The 23,451-nt window shown below is 39.0% G+C and overlaps 1 protein-coding gene across 1 annotated transcript in view; it reads left to right on the top strand.

The window, feature by feature from the left end:
• BTBD9 (BTB domain containing 9) overlaps positions 1-23,451 on the top strand; it is a 409,107-nt gene that overhangs the window by 249,136 nt on the left and 136,520 nt on the right. Inside the window, exon 7 of the mRNA XM_068559438.1 lies at positions 18,207-18,316. Within this exon, the coding sequence (XP_068415539.1) occupies positions 18,207-18,316 (110 nt within the window). The remainder of the gene's footprint in view (positions 1-18,206; positions 18,317-23,451) is intronic.

Here is a 23,451-nt window from a genome sequence, read left to right as displayed (position 1 = left end):
CTTATTCATTAACCTATTTGGCTTACTTTTTCTCCAGTCTGTGATATGTCAATATTTTTATTTTATCCTGTTAAGAGAGCTGGGGGGGAAAAAAAAAAAAGTAAGGTTAAAGGATTTGCACTAGGTTACCTGGGTTTGGTAGCAGAACTAGGCACAAAACCATTTTGACTGCTATTCGTGGATGTGGTTTATTACATAAAATCCTTCCACAGCTAAGGTAACATATGTGCCATATCACACTAGCTGCCAAGGTCAGCCAAGGAATATTGCAAGTGTTTTTATCTTGTGGAATGAACCACTTAAATGTTAAATCTAAATATTTTATCATAAATATTTAAAGCAAATAACCAATTTCCACTTAATCGTAAAGCACAACTCTTGTTAGTCTTAAAGCATTTGCATGGAAAATTACACATCGCTTTAATATATTTTCTGTCTGCTTTTGTGTCCATATAAAAATAACAAACCACAGATGCATGATGACATCATCATCACTAAACCAAAGAAGGAAGAAAAGGAAGTCATTTTGTGAGCTGAAGATGTAAACTGTTCCCTGTCAGGTTGTCAGTGCTTTTCTTAATATTTTTAGGAGGGAGTTCCTGTGTGTAGAGTCACCTGCAAGATCAAGGACAGTTGACACTCATTTCTGCAAAACGAGTCCAAAATTTAAACACAGTGTCCTCTAAATGTCCCTTGGCACCAATGAATGTGATTTTTTTTTTTAAATGCTACATTAGATTCTCTAGTTGATCCCACTCAGCTCCATTGCATTTTCTCTAATGTTGCGTCCAATTTTAAATGACTTGAGTGATGGGCCTTCCATCTTTTACCTGGCCAGTGTAACCCCGGAGTGCCCAGGATTCACAAGGCCTTATTTACTCCCTGCGACAGCCATGCTTCAGCAGACCTGAGAAAGGGGTGGCAGAGCTCACATGGTTTTAACTGCTGCCTAATAGGCTATAGCAACCTGAGCATTTTATTAAGAGGACATTGAAAATTAGCATTATTCCAAAAGATCCTTTCACACTGCAGTAAAAATCATGCTGAGAGAATGTCTGATATGCAACCCAATTTTGCCGTTTTCTTAATATCTTCCCATTACTCCTAGTAATATACCTCTCAAGCCATTTTATATTCTTCTCTTTGTACTTCTCTGATTACATAAATAATTTTATCTTCTCCCTTTCTGTTTTTTCCAGTTATATTTGCCCAGAGTATTTATCATAAGCATAATCATGACAACAGAATTGGGGATTATTACATGTAGACTTTTCAGCGTTAGAGTAACTTTTTAAAAAATAGATGTTGATGAATCTTATAGAAGTAGGCAGTATACACCTTCTCATAGAAATAAGCAGGATAGTTTTGATTTTTTTTAAATTTTACCTTTATCGCCTCTTAAATCATTCAGTTCTGTCATTTCCAGGCCACTCTCTCCTATTGCTGACACTCCCATGAGTGAAAGCTGGACTTCAATATCATCATCTTTCTACAGAGGAATTTTTATCTCTCCTCTGTGATGATATTTGAGCAACTATGCCATCATACCATCGTTATTTAATTCTATTGTATTTATAAGCAATTCTCCAACCTGCTGACGGTTGTCACTTAGAAACCTTACTAGTGTTTTTCCTTTCTTCTGCTATACTCATCAAATCCTGCCCCCTCATTCCTGCAGCTATGCACTGTCCCACCAGCATTTGGCTACCTTATAAAGGGAAGTTAAAAAAAAAAAAGAAATACTGTTTAATTGAGGTTTATATATACCAAAACATAAGCATCTAGTTTCATACTCTGTATAACACCCCTGGAATATCGTTTGTCCTTTGCTCTTTGGGAGTAACTATACTCCTCTAAGAAGTAATTTCACATAAATATTATTTGCTTTGATGAACTTGAACAGTCTTTCAAGATTCTTGTATTCTTAAGCGCAGTTCTTATAATGATTACCTTTCGTTTATCCACATTGATTCATTCATTTAGCAAGCATTTGAGTATACTCATTGCATTCTCCTGGGCACTGTACTGGGTGCTTTGAAAAAGAAAATGAACAAGAAAAGGTCTCTTGTTTCCAGGAAGATCAGAATTCAGTAGGGGAGGCCGAAAAGCAAACACTTAACTATCATAGAGTGTGAGACATGCTGTAATAGAAGTTATGTGAGCACTGATGAGGGAGGAATTACTGCTTCTTGGGATAAGTCAGTACTCATGGGAGACTACATAAAGCATGTACCCTTTGAGCTGGGCTTTATAGGAAAAGTAAGGGAGTAAGGGGAGAAAGGTATGCCCAGGAGCAGAAACCACACTAGGAGGGCACAGACACCAGAAGTACATTGAGGAATGGCCCGTGAGTCAAACGTGGGGCATATGATAGAAGTAGCTAGTGATGCAGCCAGAAAAATGAGTGCAGACACACTGAAGAAGTGGAGCAGCAGTCCAGTAATCCAGAGCAGCATTAACCCCAAAGTAATTAATCTTTGCTCTTGAAGTATGTGTTTTTATTTATGCATGACTATATGTGTTTGTTAGGATTTAGACTATAATCTAATTCCCACCCTTAGCTATACGTTAGAATCTCTGCCTCATTCTAATTAAATTAGAATCTCTAAGGGTGGCATCCATATATTTTTTAAGCTCCCCAGGTGATTCTGATGGGCAGCCAGGATTGAGAGCCATCAATTCAGACCCCCTCAACATTTGAACAGGTAAAAAGAAGACCTTGTCTCATTAAAACTGGTAGAGGGATACCCTTAAGTCAGAACCCATTCCACCGTAGGTTGGTAGGAAGCAGCAACCTCTACCTCTCTACTCAGAGCTCTTTCCCCTACAGCCTGTCTTTAAACGTGCTCAAATAACTTCCACTTACTAATGAATAAAACGGATCCTTCTCTTGACTCTACAGTCTCCCTCTAGCCATCATCCTGTTGTTCTTCTCTTCATAGCTAAGCCCTGTGCTTCCATTTTTATTTGTGCTCCAGCCAAGTGCAGTCAAGACTCAGTCCACTGCCCTGCCCACAATTCTCCCAGGCTTCCGGGGTGTTGCATTCCTACACTTTGCACATGCTACTCTTCTCCCTGGATTTTTCTTTTACGCACATTTTTTCCTGGCATCACCCACTCATGTTTCAGTACTCAGTGATCACATCTGGGAAGCCTTCTCAAATCTTCCCAGTCTGGATTGGATGCCATTCCTTTGTGCTACTATGCTATTTTGTGTAGTATTTGTAAAATAATATTTATTAATATATATTGTAATTATCGATCTGCATTAAAACAGTGGGCCTTTTAAGAATTAACTGATTCATATTTATTTCCATATCTAGTGCCTAACAGTATTCAGTATATAGTAGTTCCTCAATAAAAACATTGCTAAATTAATGATGTCAAATATAGTCATTTAATATTTTTGAGTACCTGCTATTCACTAGCTACCAATTACTGAGCCCTTAGAATGTGCCTGGTCAAGTACTGACCAACCACTTAATACATGTATCATTTAACCCTCCCAAAGTTAGGTACTGTTACTTTCCCTTTTATGGATAAGGAAACCAAGGCTTTGAGAAGTTGTTTCAAAACTGAATTGCTCTTTCTGGTGTCTTTCTTTTTTTTTTTTTTTTAATTAATTAATTTATTTATTTATTTTTGGCTGTGTTAGGTCTTCGTTTCTGTGTGAGGGCTTTCTCTAGTTGTGGCAAGCGGGGACCATTCTTCATCGCGGTGCGTGGGCCTCTCACTATGGTGGCCTCTCTTGTTGCGGAGCACAGGCTCCAGACGCGCAGGCTCAGTAGTTGTGGCTCACGGGCCTAGTTGCTCCGCGGCATGTGGGATCTTCCCAGACCAGGGCTCGAACCCGTGTCCCCTGCATTAGCAGGCAGATTCTCAACCACTGCGCCACCAGGGAAGCCCCCGGTGTCTTTCTTAAATTGGTATTTCACACTTAATCTGAAGTGAGGGACTTCTTTAATGTAGGCTATAAATTTTCTGAAGCATAATATATAATCATCCAATCATATTTATTTTGTAAATTGGCAGTATTACGAGTTGCCTCTGGTGTTTGACAAAGGACTTTTTTTTTTAAAAGATGGGATCCTGTGTGGCTTAACTAGTAATTTTTTTTCTTTTTGTCTAACATTTATACTTTTGCTAGCCCTTCAGTGAAAATAGAGGAGCAACAATTCATTCTGTTTGGGAATTAAGAGAGACCAAATGATTAAAATCAATAGACAGTGCCACAGCCTCCAATTCTCGATCCTCTCTCCCCACCAAAGAACCTCCTGAGCCAATAGTTTGAATGCCTTCCCTCATAAATAGAAAAATTGGCTAGTTCAACTTTCCCCCTCCTTTCCTTTTTCCTCCTCCCTGCTAATGAGCAGTGAAATGGCCTAATGACTGGGACCAGAGGGAGGGGAGAGCAGAGAAGAAAGCCCGAGTAATCCATACACTGAATTATCAGCCTCTGTGTAATTGAGTTTTCTTTGGCTTCCTTCTTTTTGGAGTTCAGCATTTTCAAGTTACTGAGGGATGCACTGTTTCTCCAGGCACTGAGATGAGCCATGTTTTCAGTTTCTGCCATGATCATTTTGATCCACCTGTGTGGGCTAGAAGGCTTGTGCTTCTGATGGCACTCCAGAAAGGAAGCTGGGAGGACTCTGAATGACACGGTTCCGTTTTCCACTGAGAGTCAAACACAGAATGGCCTTTTCATGCCCTTGTCTGTTTGAGTGTGCGTGATAGAGGCTGGAGAGCATTTGTGTGGCAGGAGCGGCCCTGGAAGATAAGGAAGGTGCTGAGCAGAATGTGAATGCAGCCCAGCTTCACATGAGCCCCGGAAGGGGAAATAGCTGTTGGTGGTGAAGGGTGAACATCTATCCTGGTTTGCCTGAGACTGAGTGGCTTCCTGGGCTGTGAGACTTTCAGTACTGAAACCAACACAGTCCTGGGCCAACATAGATGGTTGGTCATCCTGTGTGCCTAACTTAACTTTCCTTAGCTTAACAGAAAGTTCACAATCAGTTGGAAATTACTTCCTATTATCTTTAAATCCTGACTCACTGAATGAAAACAAACCAAAAACTTGAGAATTTTCTTGGACTCCTTGGAGTAAGCAGTAAAATTGAATGGACCCTTTTTGAAAGCTTTCCTCTTATTCCACCTGCACCTTGCACTCCAGTTGTCTAATTTAGAATCCTTGGCCGCCCTGCTCCCCACCCCTGCGAGGTATTTCTTTGTTCTTCCTCCCCCTCTCTTTTTGCTGCTGCTGCAGTAACTCCAAGGATTAAAGAGGATGTACAGTATATACTTTCTCTTACTTTGGCACTTGCTTCCCATGGCTCTGCTTAGATGCAGCTGGCTGGGCTGGGGCATTAGGGAAGCCTCCAGGCGACCCACAGCTGAATCCATCAGGTCCCCTGCAGCAGCTGTTATCTGAACCAACTGGGTCGTGTGACAGCAGCAGAGGAAGGGTGCAGCACGAATGTGCAGGAAGAACACCAGACAAGCCTGTCTCTGCTCCAGAGAGTCTAAATCACCCCATCTGCATGTGGAGCATGGTGATTGTTCTGGAGAGAGTGGGAAGGGGAGGAGATGGTGTTTTTCCACAGTTATTAAGGTAAACAGAGCAACCAGTGCTGTCTGTGCAGCTGTTTCAGTGTGAGGTTGAGCTGAATTATTTTATTTTTACTTAGTGGGAATTAACACCCTCCCCCTTTCTTTCAGAGAGAGGGAGACTGTGGCTAACAAAATCACTCAATGATTTGAATCTTTCTGCAGAATGGTGATAATTTACGGGACTGTCTGGACATATCCCTGTTTGGACATTTAATTAGTGAAAAACAAGTCCAAAAGATAAAATAGCTAAATAATCTGAGACAACCATATGACGATGTGGTAGAAGGAATGGGACAAGGAAGGGGATGGAGGAGCAGCAACAAGGGGAAAATGTTATTTCAAGACTAGAAAGAAAAAAGAGTTGTAGCCCTCAGGCTGAAGACAGGGAAGGAGATGAAGAAGAATGGTTATTATCTCCTGTATTATTGTCCTAAGTACCAGACAGATTTAGAGGTGTCCCCTTGTGGCCACAGCAGCTTGGAAGATCCAAGGTCTCAGACTCAGTAAGTCCGGCAAAGATCCTTGATTGAACTTTTATCCTTATAGGAATAATCACAGGCATGGACATACTTTTGTGAAAAATAGTTAAGCTTTCAGGTAATGATGGCAGAATGAACACACATTGATTCTCACATGCTTCAGAACAAGATCCTACTAAAATGACAGTAAAGGAATTTTTAAGATGTTAATCTATAAGGATAAAGAAAATGGGAAGAGGAGATTAAAAACATGCAGATGAACAATTGGTAAATGATTTAACAGGCTCAGGAAAACTGAATCCTAAGCCACTAAATCCTCGAAGACTTAGGAGTTAGGGGCACCAGGCACCTTTGAAGCTGTGATGAAGGAGATAGGTAAGAAGGGGCTGAAATGAGAAGACTGGTTAACTATGTACTTATGAAACAATTAAGAGCTCTAGCTTCTCTTCCCCACTTCACAGAACTTTGACTGCTTCTTCCCCACTCTGATAGAAAACTGGAAATGTATTCTTTTTTTTCCAGATCTATTAAGATATAATTGACATATAACATTGTTTAAGCTAAACATGATGATATATAACATAGTGATTTTTTTTAACTTTTTATTTTATATTGGAGTGTAGTTGATTAACAATGTTGTGTTAGCTTCAGGTGTACAGCTAAGTGATTTAGTTATACATATACATGTATCTATTCTTTTTCAAATTCTTTTCCCATTTAGGTTACAACCTAATGATTTGATACACATATATTGTGAAATGATCACCACAGTAGGTTTACTTAACATTTCTGTCACCTCATACAAGTACCTTTTCCTAATGGTGAGAACATTTAAGATCTACCCTCTTAGCAACTTTCAAATATATATTTCAAATATATAATACAGTTTGGTTAACTGTAGTCTCCATGCTGTACATTAGGTCCCCAGAACTTACAACTGGAAATTTGTACCAACTGACCAACATCTCCCCATTTCACTCACTTCCCAGCCCCTGGCAACTACCATTCTACTCTGTTTTATGAGTTAGGCTTTTTTAGATTCCACATATAAAGGAGATCATACAGTATTTGTCTTTCTCTATATGACTTTGGAAATTTATTCTTTGATGAAGATAAAACAGGTAAAACAGAAGGTCTCTAAAGTGGGAAACCATGCATAGGTTAGAAAGGTCATACTATAGGAAGATTAGGTGGTCTGATGCTTAGACCCTACCTTTCAGTAATATCTCCCCTGCCACACATTCAGACGAATACCCCTACCCTGTTTCACCACTCTGAAACTCTGGTAGTCAACCCCGTATTTCCCATGCAGAGGATTAGAAACATCTTTCTAGATAATTCAATCAGTCTAAGAGGGAAGAGCTAAAGAATCTGAAAGTGAGATTTTCCTGACAGTTGACCCATTCAGGCAACTATATTCTCAGAATTTCCTCTTGAGGAAAATGTCTAGGTTCCTTCCTGACAACCTTCTTGACAACCAGACATTTGAGGAAACTAATATGAAACATAAAGACTAAAACAAACAGGAAAAAAAAACTATATAGGGAGATGAAAACTTTAAAAAAAATTATTGCTATCTTCAGAGAGGTTAAATATGGCAATCTTAGACCAAGAAGGAAAAGCCATAAAAAAGGAACATTTGGAGAATAAGAAATACAGTTGGAAATTTAAAATATTAAAGCAGAAATGGAAAACTCGGTAGAGAGCACAGATGATAAAGTTGAGGAACTCTCCCACAGCGTGGAACAAAATCACAAAAAAATGACAGAGGAAGTATGAAAATACAGGTAAAGATAAGGAGGTCCAATATTCAAAACTAGGAGTTCCATAAAGAGAGGTTAAAAAAATCCAAAGGAAGAAGTCAATAGCAATAATTCAAGAACATTTACCAAAACTGAATTATCAATACGTGGATTTCCAGATTGCAAAGGCCTTCTGAGTGCCCAACACAGTAGAAGAAAATAGACCCATACTAAGGCATCATGAAATTTCATAATACTAGGGAAGCAGAGAAAAATCTGCATGTTTCCAGAACGGGACATGTTTTTAAAATTAAAAAAATAAAAGAGCGAAAAAGGAAGAGAGAAATCAAGTCAGGTATCATAATGATTTCTCAATAGCAAAACTAGAAACTTGACAGGCAGTAGAATAAGACCTTCAAAATTCTGAAAGAAAACTACTTCCAACCAAAAATCAAGGCTCTTTCTCTTAGTAGGGAAGAAAAACTGTGCAGGAAAGGAAAGTACTCCATATATTAGTTGTGAATAATATCTACATAATCATGATGTAAACACTGAGTATTGATTCAACCAAAGTTACAATACAGTCTAAATTGGGGGATAGGAAAAAGGTACATATGGAGGATAGAGCTAAAAAGTTGTCTTCCATAGTAGTAGATTGGTAGGTAAGGCCTAAAGCTGGAAAATCAAGAAGTAGCATTAAATGCATGATAATTATAGATGTGAGATAAATCCTGAAATAATCCATTAAAACAGGTAAGAACAGTTGCCTCTGGGGAGAGAAGGAAATGGAGCATGGGGGGAGTATTTTTCATAATAAATCTTATAGGCTATTTGACTTTTTAAACTATGTATGTGTAAAAGTTTCTTTGTAAAAGAAGAAAGAGAAATAGTTAAGCCAGTTTTGTTTTATTTTAATGAGGATTCCAAACACCACAGCAGTAGCAGTGACTACTAGTAATGTAATATTTACATTGTTTATTAAAAAATAAATCCTCTCTTACAAAGTATACATTTTAGTTTATGTGCATTTCTCTCATAAGTTTTTCTTTCCTTGAATTTCTCAGACAAGTGTAAGGATTGACATTTTCTTTCTGATCACTGACTTAGCACTAATGCTATACCAGTAAAGTCTAGGTCATGAATGGTTGAACTCTTAAGACGCTTTGGGGAAGGAAAACAAAAATCCTTGCCAAACTACTCCACCTCCCAACCTGCTTGCTAATCCAGTAGAAATATGGTTTGGGACAGGCTTCAGGCTTCAGGTTTGGTTAGGACTTCTAACACAAAAGGCATGAGTATGGGGAAATGTCTTCTAAAATGATTGGGCAGACTGTTAGGTTTGAAGCTGTCTCATGTCTGCTCAGCCCCTACTATAAGCTGCAGACTCTGTAGGTCACCAAATAGTGCCACTCAGAACATCTTGCTCTTTTCTTTTCTCTTTTGCTTGTATTAAAGTTCTAACACATTGACAGATTTTAGGAGCAAAATCTCTTATACCAGTAGTGCTGAAATTAGTAATCCTTCATGCTGTTTGGAAGCTGGAGTGTACAGGCTTCTACAGCGAAATCAGTCATGCACTTCCGGCTTTAACAAACCCCGAGACAGAACATAGCCACCCCAGTTTTGGCACCCAAGACAAAAATACTTCTGTTTCCTATTATCATTTGCATTCCCTGTGCTGTTGGTGTGAGTGTTCTTCTCAAGTTTTCTGTAGTATTATTTTTGTTTACTTTGACTACTCTGCCTCTGGTTGGTAGCTTTGTACCTAGTTATGCTGATACTTGAATTATGTGCTAAGTAAATCTCTGGATCTTTTTTTTTTTTTCTCCCTGATCAATTCTCTAGGTAAAGGTCGAGAACTTCCCAAAGGGCAAAGGAGGGTCCCTGAAATTTTTTGTGAGCATAGAAGTCTGGGGATAGTAGGTGGCAAGTGTGTAGCTTTTCTGGGTTGAACTTGTTTTCTCCGAATATATTTGGAGAAAACAAATATATATATGTTTCTTATATATATATTTCTTATATATATTCTTATATATATATTTCTTATATATTCTTATATATATATTTCTATATTTTTTGGAGAAATATATATTTCTTCAAATATATTTCAGTTAGTTCTCTGTTAGAAGCTGTTACTGCCTGGAACACAGGTTTCTTTACATAGCTCATAAGGAGTACAGAGGCTTTGAGCGACGTGTGTTCTGTTGAGATTTGAAATCTCCAGCCTGATTGTATGAGTGTGTAGGGTATGAGTTTTCCATGAAAGGAAATAATGCATGCAAGGGCTAGCACATAGGATGTGCTCAGAAGCTGGTAGCTTTTATTTTAATTCCAGTGCTACTTTCTGAGAGGTCCGGAATGAAGATTCGTGGTTTCCTTACTCCCTATGCTCTCTTTATTACTCTCTTGACTTGTCACTCAGTTTTCACTTCTGTTATTCTAACCGTCTTACGCAATTCCTGTCTTGTTTCTCAGTGTGTCAAATGTTTACATTCTTAGAAGGATTCTTAGATTTTTCTTCAGGGAGAGGCAAATTCTTTCTCCTTCTGTTTGCCTCTCTTCCTTCTGTATTTAATCTTCGACTCTAAAAGGAAAAAAAAGGACAGGCTCCTCCAGCCCTTAAAATGTTAAGTTATAGTAAGTGGCATATCTCTACCATAGTCTTAGGTTTAAAAAAAAAAAAGAGAAACTTCCCTTACCCATCATGATCCTAAAGCAGGCTGGCTACAGGTCATAGTCACCAAATGAGTTCTTACAGATTCATAGGGAAACTAACAGATTTAATTTTCTTCTACTTTTTCTCTAGTGCACAATTCCATTAGACTCATTTGTCTACATTCGTGGAAATGCACAGCCTACTGGATAAACTGAAAAAGATAATGCAGCCATTTTAAAGATAAAACTGGTGAAATTCTCTCTCCCGCTCCCAGCATCTTGGGCTAGGGGAAAAGTTAATGAAAAAATGCAAATATTGAACTTTTGGTAATTTAGTTCTATTTCTTAAAATATACTTTGTGTTGGTTTCAGATGTTTTATTGAGTAATAAAATTGGTTAACAGTATTCCCACATGGGGATTTGTTCACAATAGCACATAACAGACAGAAGAAGGGATTGGTTTATACATATTCATGATCTTTTCCTCCCCTCCCCCTCCCTCCTCTGGCTCCTCCCTTTGTCTCTCTTCTTTCTTTCTCCTTTCTTCCCTCCCTCCCTCCCTCTCTCCCTTATTCATTTTTTATTTTATATCTTTCACTTGCCATTTTGTCTTTCTATAATCCCTTGAAAATTACAATCCGAAAAAATGCAGAGATAAAAAGAAAACGAAACCATGAAATAAATAAAATAAGACATTTCTTCCCACGAAATTCAAATCAGTTCCTCTTTCCAGACCCTAACAAACCTACTTAGTTAGATTTTTGCCTATATCCTGCTAAATATGTATAATAGGTATACTGTGTCTATATCGCAGGCTCATTTACGGTATATCCATATTCTCAATCAGAGCTAGTCATGCCTTCCCATTTGACTCTTCTTTTATTCCTGCAGGGAGAGGTTTTATAACTGTTTATCCTTCCAGTTTAGCAAGTTTGTCTATGAAGTTCTATGCTAAATAGATCACCTACCAACCAGTGGCTAATTATTTGATTTTTTTATTTGTTGTCTGTCTCCTGACCTGAAATGTAAATTCCATGAGGAATAGATTTTATCTGTAGTGTTCAATCCCATATCCCACCACCTAGCAGGAGTAGCTGACACATGGTAAATACTCAGTTAATATTTGTTGGATAAGACTGTGATCATCTGGGGGTGGGGGGGCGGGGCAGGAAAGGGATTATTTCTGTTTTAGCTATGTTTTGTTTTGTTCACAGGGAGGACTTTTAAAGTTCATGCTGCTAAATTTGGTGTTTTAAGGTTAGGCTACCATTTGTGAATAGGTCAGAGGCTCTTATGTCTTTCTCCTTACCACTACTACCAGTGTGGAGCCTGAGACTGAGAGAAATTAAGGAACTTGCCCCCAATTTTATACCTAATGCATTGTGAAGCTCTGACTAGAACCTAGGTCATTCTTTCAGCTCAGTCCTGTCAAAAATCATACAGTTTGATGGGTTTTAGTCTTACCTTCTAAACTGCACTATAAACTTTTCCAGATGAAGGTTTATGTCCTGTCTTCCTGGTCCATTCCTCACAGTGCTTAGCAGAATTTCTTGTACCTAGTAAGTGTTTATTAAATCTTGATTAATAGCACATTTACTTAGTATACCTACAAGGCTATTGACTGGTAAATGTGCAAGCAGAATATAGAAATGAATTAAATAAATTTACAGGTTATATCATTTTCATATGATTTATGTAAATAAATACGATAATTAAGTTCTTTTGTGATATTAATTTCAAATATGTTTTCATAGATTGAAGGCATATTATTATGGCAGGTTTTAGGTTCTGCATATTCGGGGGTGGGGAAAAAAAGCCTATTGTTAAAAATGCACATTTCCCTCAAATAAAAAACAACACTTAAATATTTATCTCTAATGTTGGAATGACTCTCTATTTTGGGTAGCACTGGGTTATGCTGTGTTAGTAATTATTTACCGATCTTATCCTTTCTGCATACTTGATTCTGTATAGCATCAATTTTCTCTGAAAAACAAGATGACTTCTTGTTTTGTTTGCCCTTCAGGTTGAATAGTGGAGTTGCTGGAACATGATTGCTCCCTCTGCAGGGGTAGTGGTCAGACAGCATCAGGGCTGTTCTCTGAGACAGTAGCCTCTGCTTAAGCTAACTCTGGCAGAGTGTTTAACCTTTCAATAATTCTTCCTCTCCCAAATAAGCAAATGCTGCTGGGGCCCCTTGCTGAAGTCAGTAGAAGAGAATCTATAGCTCCACAGATCAGCCAGAGGGAAGGTTTTCTAAGAGTAACAAGTCTGTTCTGTCGCAACATGCTTTTTCTAGAAGCTTTTTGTCATTCTGGCAGTAAACTGTTTTCCACTTGCTGCCTTAGCAACAAGACCTGAAGTCACTTCACCCTCTGGTCTGTGGTTTGATTATAAGAGCATTAACTTGGTACCTAGAACTAGAAGAAAATATCATACTGGGGAAACCCACATACATTTCCAGCTTTTTCGGCTAGAGAATTATTTATGTACATTCTTCATACCTCCTTGAAAGGAAAGGTCGAATAGGAAATCGTGGAAATGGTGAATTCAAATCCCACATGGTCCTAAGTCTCTAGTAAATGCTGTAGCTAAAGTTCTTGTCAGGTGACTGCCTCTGGCCACAGCAAAGAACAGTTTTTCTCTGCAGAGTTCTCCATGGAGACCTCAGAGGAGGAGCCAAAATGTTAAGGATCCCTTCTTGTGCTGTTAAGGATCCCAGTCTTAGGCTAACCCTGGTTTTCTCAAGCATCTTTGTTTAACCCAAGAATGTAAAGTTCAATTTGAGAATAAAACTTTGTTTACCAAAGAATAAAATTCTGATGGGTTTTGGCTTTAATTGATCCCTTGAGAGCTCATGTAAAATTTTTTTGCTGAATTCAATTTTATCTTGTAGCAGAACCTGCTCAGTACAGTGTTAGATGATCTTATAACTAGAGGCAAAGGTTAAGGATCAACTGTAACCACAAGTAGGCTAAAGACTAAAGAATACCAAGACTAGAGGGTTCCAAGGGGTTTAAAGGGAGGGTGTACAAGTTGCTGTTTTTCTATATTCAGTTTGTTAAAGATGTATTGTATGTGACTTAGAAATGAAATACGGTAGCGTCCTGACAAGAAATGATGGAAAGATAGGTTAAGAATAGGAATTTGTAGTACCTTCCCAGGACAGGCAGGGAATACAATGAAATCTCCAAGGCAGAAATTTTCTAGGTCACAGTATTGTGATGTTTCTTTGTAAGAAGTGCTATTTTTCTTAATAAATTAAAACTCCAAACTTCCAGAGTTAGCACAAAAAAGAAACTCTTCTGTGGGCATGGGTAGCTGGACCAAATATGGGAAAAAGATTCTTCCCTTGTTTCCTTGTGCAGAGCTGAGTCAGGTCAAGAACATTTAAAATAGACTTTTCTAAAGACTAGGGGCTTAAAGCAGGAAATAACGTAGAGCCAGGTAATCTGCGTTCGGAATGTAGCTTCTTTCTACATATACTGTGGGGCCCTAAGGGTAAGGACTAGCCCCTGCCCATGCTCTTGAAGTCCATCCTTGGGCCTGCCTATTCATGGATGCGGATGCACCACTTTAACAACCACAGTTAGGAATGCTCTCCCAGACAACCAGCAGTCTTGAAGTCCAAAAGAAATGCCGCCTCCAGCGACCTACTCTTTGCATTTCTATTTAATGATACTCTACTCTGCCAAGCACTGCATTAGACACTTTAAATACTTACCTCGTTTAAATATCATATAAGGCTTGTGTACTGACCTTTTATAGAGAAGGAAATTGTGGTTCAGAAAGGTTTAAGACATTTTTTTCCCCGAAGTAACACAGCTAATTAAGTGATGGGGCTGGGCTACACACCTGGTCCTGTTAGGCTCTAAAGCAAGTACTTCAAAACTCTATAGTGCCTTTCAATTTCAGAGTGCTATCCTTGGAAGGTTTAGGTTTAGGTTTCATTTTTTTAAAGAAGAATCTCTTTTCACCCACAATATTATAGCTCCTAGAAACTTCTGCATTGAAACATCCTGTTTTGAACTGTGTTGAGGCCCCAGTCTTTGTCAGTGACTAGAAGACAGCTAACACAAGGAAGGGAGGAGAATATTGGAAACAGACTGTTACACCAGGGCTCATGTGAACAGCATTCATCCTCATCAGAAATGACCAATCTGGGGCTTCCCTGGTGGTGCAGTGGTTAAGAATCCACCTGCCAATGCATGGGACACGGGTTCGAGCCCTAGTCCGGGAAGATCCCACATGCCGCGGAGCAACTAAGCCTGTGCGCCACAACTACTGAGCCTGCGCTCTAGAGCCTGCGAACCACAACTACTGAAGCCCGTGCACCTAGAGTCCACGCACCGCAACAAGAGAAGCCACCACAATGAGAAGTCTGCACACCTCAACGAAGAGTAGCCCCCGCTCACCACAATTAGAGAAAGACCGCGCTCAGCAACGAAGACCCAATGCAGCCAAAAATAAATAAATAAAATAAATAAATTTTTTTGAAAAGACACTAAATTAAAAAAAAAAAAAAAGAAATGGCCAATCTGTTGCATATCTGCCTTTCTCAGCACTAAGTTTTAATTATCTTCCAACTGTCTGAGCTGCTGTTGAGGACCTCAGAGAGAACAAAGGATAGCTGTCATATTTTTCAGCAGCGCCCCTCTCTGCTCACTGATGAAGTCACTAGCTGCCACTGCCCTTATTATCAGGTTAAATCAGAGTCTGAGTGTGCATTGGAGAGATGATGTTGAAAGAAAAAAAGCTTAAGTTTTACCTCTTATTCAGAATCTTTTGTGACAGAGAAATGTGGCATCTGCTTCTCCTGTTTAGGTGTTGTGACCCAGAAGCAAGTTTTCTTTTGTTTTTCAAAGAAAAAAAAGGAAAGAGAGAGAGGACTCCCTCCCATCACCAGCCCTTGGATTTTTCAGTAGCTTGGATAGTGATAACTTCTGCCTCCAGGATGTTCCCTTGTAAGCCCCATTAAGGAAATCTGCTTATGATCCAAGATGGTACCTTGATGGTGCTGCCTCCTTCTTCCTCTAGACATTGCTCATGGATCAGGGCATGCCTTCCCCTGAGCTGGACAGGGCCCCTGTGTTCTTAATGGAGAGCTCCAGGCTGCCCTACCAGTCACTGAAGTTGGGGGATTAGTTAAAGCCTGTTTGCTATTTCTAGTCAAGATCTTCAGTAAAGGATAGAGTCCTATGCTAAACAATTCCTTGCTGTAGAAAAGGAGCATGGCTTCTTTCCTGTGACTTTGTTACCATTTTTTAATGTGTATTTGAGTAAGGACTTTATGCCATTTTTGTAAATTAGGCTATAATTTTATGTAGACTTAGAAAGTATTGTAGAACTAGAATAATTAAACTTGTTGTGAGCATTACATATAACAGGCTAATCAGGAAGTGTGATGTACAGTGGTGAATTGCTAATTTGACCTCAGGATTATGCAGCAGAGATAACATTATCTTCATTTATATAGAACTTTTTATCTGGAGGCATCTCTTAATGCTTTGCAGTCATACATATTATCTTGCTAGTTATCACAAACACTATCATTAAGGCTGTAAAATGTATTCCAGTACGATTTTTTATTTTCAGTTTCCTATAATTGGGGGACAAGGGAGGGGAAGGTTCTATATTTTCTCCCACTCCTGATATTTGCACCAGGGTAAAATTTGGGAAATGACTGTTATCTAAACTAGGAGAGCCTGGTTCCATATAATGTTTTGAAATGAAAGTGGGGGGGACATTACTGCATCCCCTTAGGTCAGCCTGAACTATTTAACCTTAAGAACTGCCAGTGGGGAAAGGCCCTATTAGTCCCTTCCTGGCTCCTCTGCCTTGCACAGTATTAGGAGAGCTATCTCTCCTTTGAGAGATTTGACCTAGGGAACAGGAAAATGATCTGATCAAATTCCACCAAACCACATTCCCTCCATTCCCTCCAAGATTGCAGACAGCAGCACTCAGACTGTCACGACTATGTGCGGTTGAAAGTGCTATGCTTGTTGAGTTCCTGTGGGTTTAAGGAAATGGGCAAAATTAGATTCAGGCCAAGGTGCCAGGCTTAACACACCCCTTCCGCTCCAGAAAGCCCAGAGAGATTGTTACTGCCTACAGTAAAGAACCACACAGTCCGTTCTACCCAGATCATTTAGAACTTATTTTAAATGAACCCCACCCACCCACCCAAAACCAGTAAAATCAGCACCTTCTGTCTGCCTTGAGGGCTTGAGAGAACGGATCAGGGCCAACCTCCTGCTTACCCAGAGGGCTCTGGTGAGCACCGCAGTTGCCCTGACTCTCCACACAGGAAGAGCGGTGTCTCCCTGCAGTGGATATGGGAACACTGAGCAGCCAGTCCAGGAGAAAGCATTACTGTCGGTTATGAAGATGAGCGATCAGCTCATGTCAAGGAGCAGGTGGCTAAATGAGGTGCACAGGGAATGCGGTGAGATTCAGGTTTGAAGAAACAGGAGGGAGAATAGCCCAAGATACAAAACCCCCAAATATAGCCTCTTTTATGTGAATTTTTACAGTTGGCATTTACATTATACAGTTAACTTGGAGTGACGAGAAATGTAAGGAAATTACCGAATTAGTGAACAGCGATTAACTCAGACGTAAAATTGTATCATCTTAAGTGGAAGGTTGTTTTACATAGCGGAGGGAAGATATTACTAAAACCTTGCCCAGTCTGTCATCTCCTAATTGAAATCTGTTCGTTTAGTATGCCCCATCCTTCAGAGCACATAGTTCATAATTTGAGAGAGCGTTATCAGTTAATCTAGTTCTTTTTCTTCTTATTCTTCTTTTGAATTCCAGTAAGACTGTGTGTGGCACATTACATTCCCTCTGAAATTGTGTGACACTCAGAAGAGTAAGTTTGTCTGTTCATTAACCTGTGAACTGTCAGGTCCGTTTGAAGAGTGAAAGGAGCAAGTTGCTCCAAGGTTAATGCTTGTTTGTCAGAGAGGGTGAACAGGCCAAGAGGCTCGAGACTTGCCCTGTGAAACTCTGCACTGTATGCAGATGCCAGATCCGGGTGGCCAGGCGGGAGGCTGCAGAGCAGGCTGGGTCACCTCTGCTGATCACTTCCTCTGGTCAGGAGAAGGCTTCCTAGCAGTCAAGTGGGGGGCTGGCGTAAGTATATAGGGTTAACTTCCTAACAAGGATTCAGGAGCAATATTAAAATACAAGAAGCTGTGAGTGGTTTTCAGTAGTTTCCGTGGATTTTTACTTTCAACAAGAAGGCAGTATTGATTTCATGCATTTCATCCAATGGATGAAAGCTTTCATTGAGTTGGAAAGCATTTGACTTTGTGTGTGTTTGTGCACCTGTGCACAGGCACATTCCTAACCACAAAGCAAGGATAGAAGCTGTTTGTTATTCTCCAGTGTAAGTGTCTCATGGATATACAATTGTACTGACATTCAGGGGTTGAGCTGAACAATCCCTGGTTTGATTTTCTAGGTAAACCAAATCTAAGTTCTTCTTCATTCTCTGGAAAGTGGTACCTCCTTAATTTTGCTGTAATTCTTCCAGGCTCAGTTGGAGCCAGCCCTAAGGAGCAGGTACGGGGTCTGAAGCCAATTCAGAGTCTCCTTTAATCCATGCTCTGGTACACTGTATGTTTACATAGTGTATCTTATTCTGTTATCTTTGGATTCCTTACAATGGGAGCTCATTTTCTTCAACAGATTTTCTTTTCTTTTTACCCCCAGGTATATTCGAATAGTTGGGACTCACAACACAGTGAATAAGATTTTTCACATTGTGGCTTTTGAATGTATGTTTACAAACAAAAGCTTCACTCTGGAGAAGGGGCTATTAGGTAAGTGTTACAATTATATTTTTGTGTATACACTTAGATATTTTATCTTCAAATATTTTGTAATTCCATTAACTCATCTTAATTCACCTCTTAATCAGCTTTGACTAAGAACTCTGGTTGATTTGAATGCCTTATGGCTGAGTGACATAGAGAGGGCTTATATTTTTAGAAGTAGTCAAAATAATAATTTCCAGTAAACTTAAGAGAATGTAAATATTGTACTAGTAGTTAAGAATTGAAAATGTTCTAGTGATTCATTCAGATTTGCTATGTGGGGAATGCTTATGATAGGCAAAGCCTCTCAGACCAAAGGCTTTTCTATATTTAATGGTAGGTAGGGTCAGGGAGGAAGTTGCTATATTATTGATCCAATGCTCCTACTTTCCAAGGCTATGCAGGTATTTTGGCCTCTGATTTGATATGAATGGTGTGCTCAGCTATGAGAATATCTTCTTTTCATGGACACAGCAGTCCATATTTGCCCTACTTTGCCAAATTCACCTCAAGAAAATGCCTGCATATAAATTTAAATAAGACCAGAGTAACTAAATTATTGTAATGAAAATTAAGTTATCATGTGGGAAATATGGCCTGGCTGATCTTTCGAAAGGGCATTTTAAATTTTGTTTAGTTGTCTATTTGGTTGTTTTCTGTTATGTTTTGTTTTTGCTTTTGTTTTAGGTAATATTTAGTCTGGCTCTGTGTATAGTCTGTCCCAGGTCTTAACATTCCAGATACCATGAGTGGCTTTTCCTGTCTAGACCTCTTTTATCCATGCCCACAGGTTTTTGCTCATTTCCTATCAAGATCATAGTTTAACTAATTAGATCCTTGAATCTGTGCCTTTACTGCAGCTTTCTTTGAAAAGGGACTCTGTATGTTCAAGTGGAGGGATAAGATGCCAGTGCCTTGGTGTACATAAAGTAGTTCTTTACCTTTGCAAAGGGACTAATTTCTCCTCTCCTCTCCAAGTCCTGTTCATGCTGGGACACAGACCATAGTGACTGTGTCCTAAAAACATGGTGAAAACAAGAATGGGAAATATGAGAGTAACTTGCAAATGTTTACTAATTCTTTGAGTGGTCAAAAGTCTAAATTTTCGTAACGCCGTGTGTTTCCTAAATGTAATCCTTTACTTTAGGGAAATTTGGGAGAGTAATATTAATAAAGTAGCAGGAGTAGAAATTATCCCAATGTATAGAGAACTTTTAGAGCTCAACTAAAATAAATAATTTGGTTTTAATTTTGCTATGGATGTAATTTTTAGTTTTAAATATAAATGTTGATAATCTTTGTGACTTTTAAGTCATTTGAAAGTTAGTGCTGAAGCATTACCTGATATTATCAAGGCTTTTAACTCCGTGGAGGGTCATAGAATTGTGATGATGGGGTGTTTGGGGGAAGCCACTCCTTTTCACCTGCTGCCCAAGTTGTTTTATAGACTAGGCTTCACTGTGTATGTGATTGTGTAGTTAGGGGCACCCTTACTGAGAAGGATCTTATTAGAAACCAAACCACCTTCAGTCACAGGATGTGTAGAGCATTTGGCTACTGGCTTCAGCCCAGTGCACTGCATTTTGAGCATGCTGCATAGAAGGCACCTCTCCCTTCTTACTGGAGAAGAACAGGTTTGTGAACACTGTAATTATCCATGAAACAGGTCTATCTGGCATGAAAGGCCATTGCAGGAATGAAACTTAGGATCAGTTGTAGTGAGGGATGCTGTTGTTGGTCTGTATGTTTTGTCTACACTGAGTTAGTCAGCATTATCAGAAGCCATAATAGTCTCAGACATGTCAGGGGATGAAAGAAGATTGCAGAGTTGCAAGAAGTGTTTCTGGTGTCTGGTCAAACACTTTTCTTCAAGTCCTCTTCTATGATGCTCACAAGCTTGACGTCAAAGAGCACTGCAGTCATTTGTCTTGTCATCGTCCCTCCACCAAATAGGAGCACCTAGGCAGATATGTGTGTGTACCTGTCAGCAGAAGGCCTGCAGCGGGATCCCCTTTGGCTCTTATTTTACTATCTTACAGCGCAAAGTTGCCCCCATGCTGGGCAGTCAGGGACATGGTTTGAGTTGTGAAGGAGTGTAGGGAGATTTCATTATTCTTTGTCTGACATGGCAGCTCTGCTGAGTTTACAGGGGTGCTTGAAGTAGTAATGGCCAGCTTTCCATGTTGATGATCTCAGGTGCATTTTAGCTGCACACAGGCCTCAGCCAGCCACTCTACAGGGACCTCCAAGAAAGGAGTGGTCCTCTAGTGGGGCCACAGTGTGGGTCAGAATCACCTGGAGTTATTTTTAAATTGTAGCTGCCTACTGCTCCCTCTTTCCTATGAAATGTGCAGTCCTCCCTTGAGAACCACTGACTGATACGAACTTCAGGTTTTCACGGGGGAACAAAGTAAAGCTAAAATAATGTCATCATGAATAACTAGTAGGGTATCAAGCTCTACTCTTACATTTCAAGATTCAGAATTTCTTTCTTTCATAGTTCCTTGTTCTTTGTTTCATAGTTCAGGCTACTCTCATTAGAGTAGTACTCTCCTAATAGGCCTTAAAATTACTTTTAAAATATTTGTGTTGTTTTTTAAAATCAGATTTTAATGTTATTACTTAAAGCGTATAATGATGTCAGGAAAAACATAAATAAAAATAACCGCACTAGCATCATAAGATTTTAGTCTTCTTTTTCCACCAAAGGGTTTCTTTCACATTTTTGTTGACAACATGTCATTCCTCATGCTGCTTCACTTGCACAGACTCCTGGGGAAGCTTTGTAACCCTGTGGGTTCATACATCCATGGGAATGGGACCCTCCTCAACCACACTGACCAGATCTGGGCGTCAGACTCTACCCACAGCACTTCTCCCACCTTATCTGCTGCTGCCACCACAGCCCTTTCTCATTTGGTGGCTGCTTCTGGTTGGTGCTGGGATGTATTCTTGCCTGGGAGAGTCTTGCCTCTTTGTTAGGAGGCATTTGTAGGAAACTCTAACCTGTCTTACTGCTGATGCATAGAAGGAATGTTAGAATAGCTATGACTGCTATTTAAACATTAAACCTCTCAAAAAATGTATTTGCTTTGCCGTGGCACTCCACTTTGTGATATGTATGTAGCATTTGCCAAATCCCTCCACTTTTTTCATAATAATTGCCAAAACTTCCTTTTCATTTAATCTTGTATTTAAGTGCACTTCTTTGAATACCCTATCAGTTATTCAAGGAGAGAGAATAATACCCACCACCCAGCTTAAAGAATTATCAACTCATAGACAACCTGGTTTTATCTGTATACTACCTACTTCCTCCTCATCAGATTATTTTGAAGCCAATTCCAGACACTTTATCATATTACCCATAAATATTCCAATATATATCTCTATAAGTAAAGCCTCCTTTTTGTAGCCATAATCACAATATCATTATAATACCCCAAAATTGAACCGTTATTCCTTATGAGTATTAAATCAGTGTTCAAATGTTCCTAATCAAATCAAAGTCTGGAGTGAGTTTATGTGTTTTCATAGGTTGTTTAAATCAGAATTCAAATAAGGTCCATACTATCAACAAGTAGCTGTTATGACTCTTAAATCTCTTTAAATCTGTAGGTTCCCTTACATATGTCTGTCTCTGTCTGTCTTTGTTTTTTCCCCTCTCTCTAATTATAATTTATATGTTGAAGAAACTAACTTTTTGTCCTGCAGAGTTTCTAACAGCCTAGATTTTGGTGATTAGATCCCCATGGTAACATTTAATGTGTTCCTCTGTTGTATTTCTTGTATTTAGTAGTTAGATAGAGGCTTAATCTGATTCAGGATATTTTTGGTTTTGTTTTTTGTTTGTAAAATGCTCTATAGATGGTGGTATATGTCTATCAAGAAGCACAGAAAATCTTTGATTGCCTCTCGCTTTTGGATAGTCACATCCTTTCATGATTATTTCCTAAATTCATTCTTTTATAATTTGGAATTGCAAAATGGTTATATTCTAATCCTGTCATTTCTTCTTTGTTTAGTAACTAGAAAGAGAAAAACTTGCCTGAACACTCATTTGGTAATCCTAAAATGCAGTTTGCCCAGGAAAAGTGGGATAAATGTTATATTCTTTCTTCTTATTTACCACTTTTCAAATTAAAGAGGTGGTTACCTAGCATCCTCCAAAGGTGACCAGTGAAGTGTGATTGTGGGGGTTTTTTGGGGGGAGGAGGGTGGAAGGGGAAGTACATATTATTTTGAATTTATGGGATTAAACAAATTGGACATCTTTTAATCACTTGCGGTTATTTTTATTGATATTCAGATTGTCCCCATCTTTAGCTTCTTCATATTGGCTCTTGAGTCTTTCTGACATAATCTCAGTAGTCCTCAGTAATTCCTTGATTTCTGGCGTGACACGATGTACCAGGTTCATCTTGTACATTTATTGTCCCTCATCTGGAATCAGCCATTTCTGCAAGAAGCCCTGGTTCCCTCAAGTGGGAAATGACATTTGGAAACCTCAGCCTAAGCACTTCCTATTGGGTTGGTCACTATTGCTAGGCCTTTTCAGTGGACAGAAGTAGGAAATACATGCACATATATTTATTTATTTGTATATCATATATTCAACAGGTAAAATATATCACTAGTGCCTGCTGACACTTCTAATTAAAATTCAGTACACAAAGTTTTTGTTTAACCTTTTGATCTTCCATCTCCTTTTTTCCATACTGAAAATCTTGGTTACTACTGATAAAGCACAATAGTTAATTTGCTCTGTCTTCAGTACATGCAAAATAGTCTCAGAATTACATTACTAGTAGTACCTTAAACCATATGATTACTGAAAATAGTTTAAGATTTTTGCAGTTACCTTTAGGGCCCTTAAGGTATATCCCACTAGAGATGTACAGTAAAATTACTGTGTTTAAAAGTCACTTAAAATAATTCTCTGGGTGGTCATGCCACTATTTCAGCATACAGATAGATTCATTTGTTCCATTTTGCTTTCAGTATTTAGTGATTGCCTTTAAATTTTTTTGTTTTATAACTATGTAAAATATGCACATAATTCCAAAATCAAATATACAAAGCTGTTGTATTTAGAGAAATCCAGTTTCTATTCCTGTCCCCTCTACTCCTGTAGGTAATCT

The sequence above is a fragment of the Eschrichtius robustus genome, chromosome 12 (assembly GCF_028021215.1).
Source record: "Eschrichtius robustus isolate mEscRob2 chromosome 12, mEscRob2.pri, whole genome shotgun sequence".
Classification (NCBI taxonomy): domain Eukaryota; kingdom Metazoa; phylum Chordata; class Mammalia; order Artiodactyla; family Eschrichtiidae; genus Eschrichtius; species Eschrichtius robustus.
The sequence above is the reverse complement of the archived record's forward strand: the minus strand, read 5'-3'. Positions and strand labels throughout refer to the sequence as shown.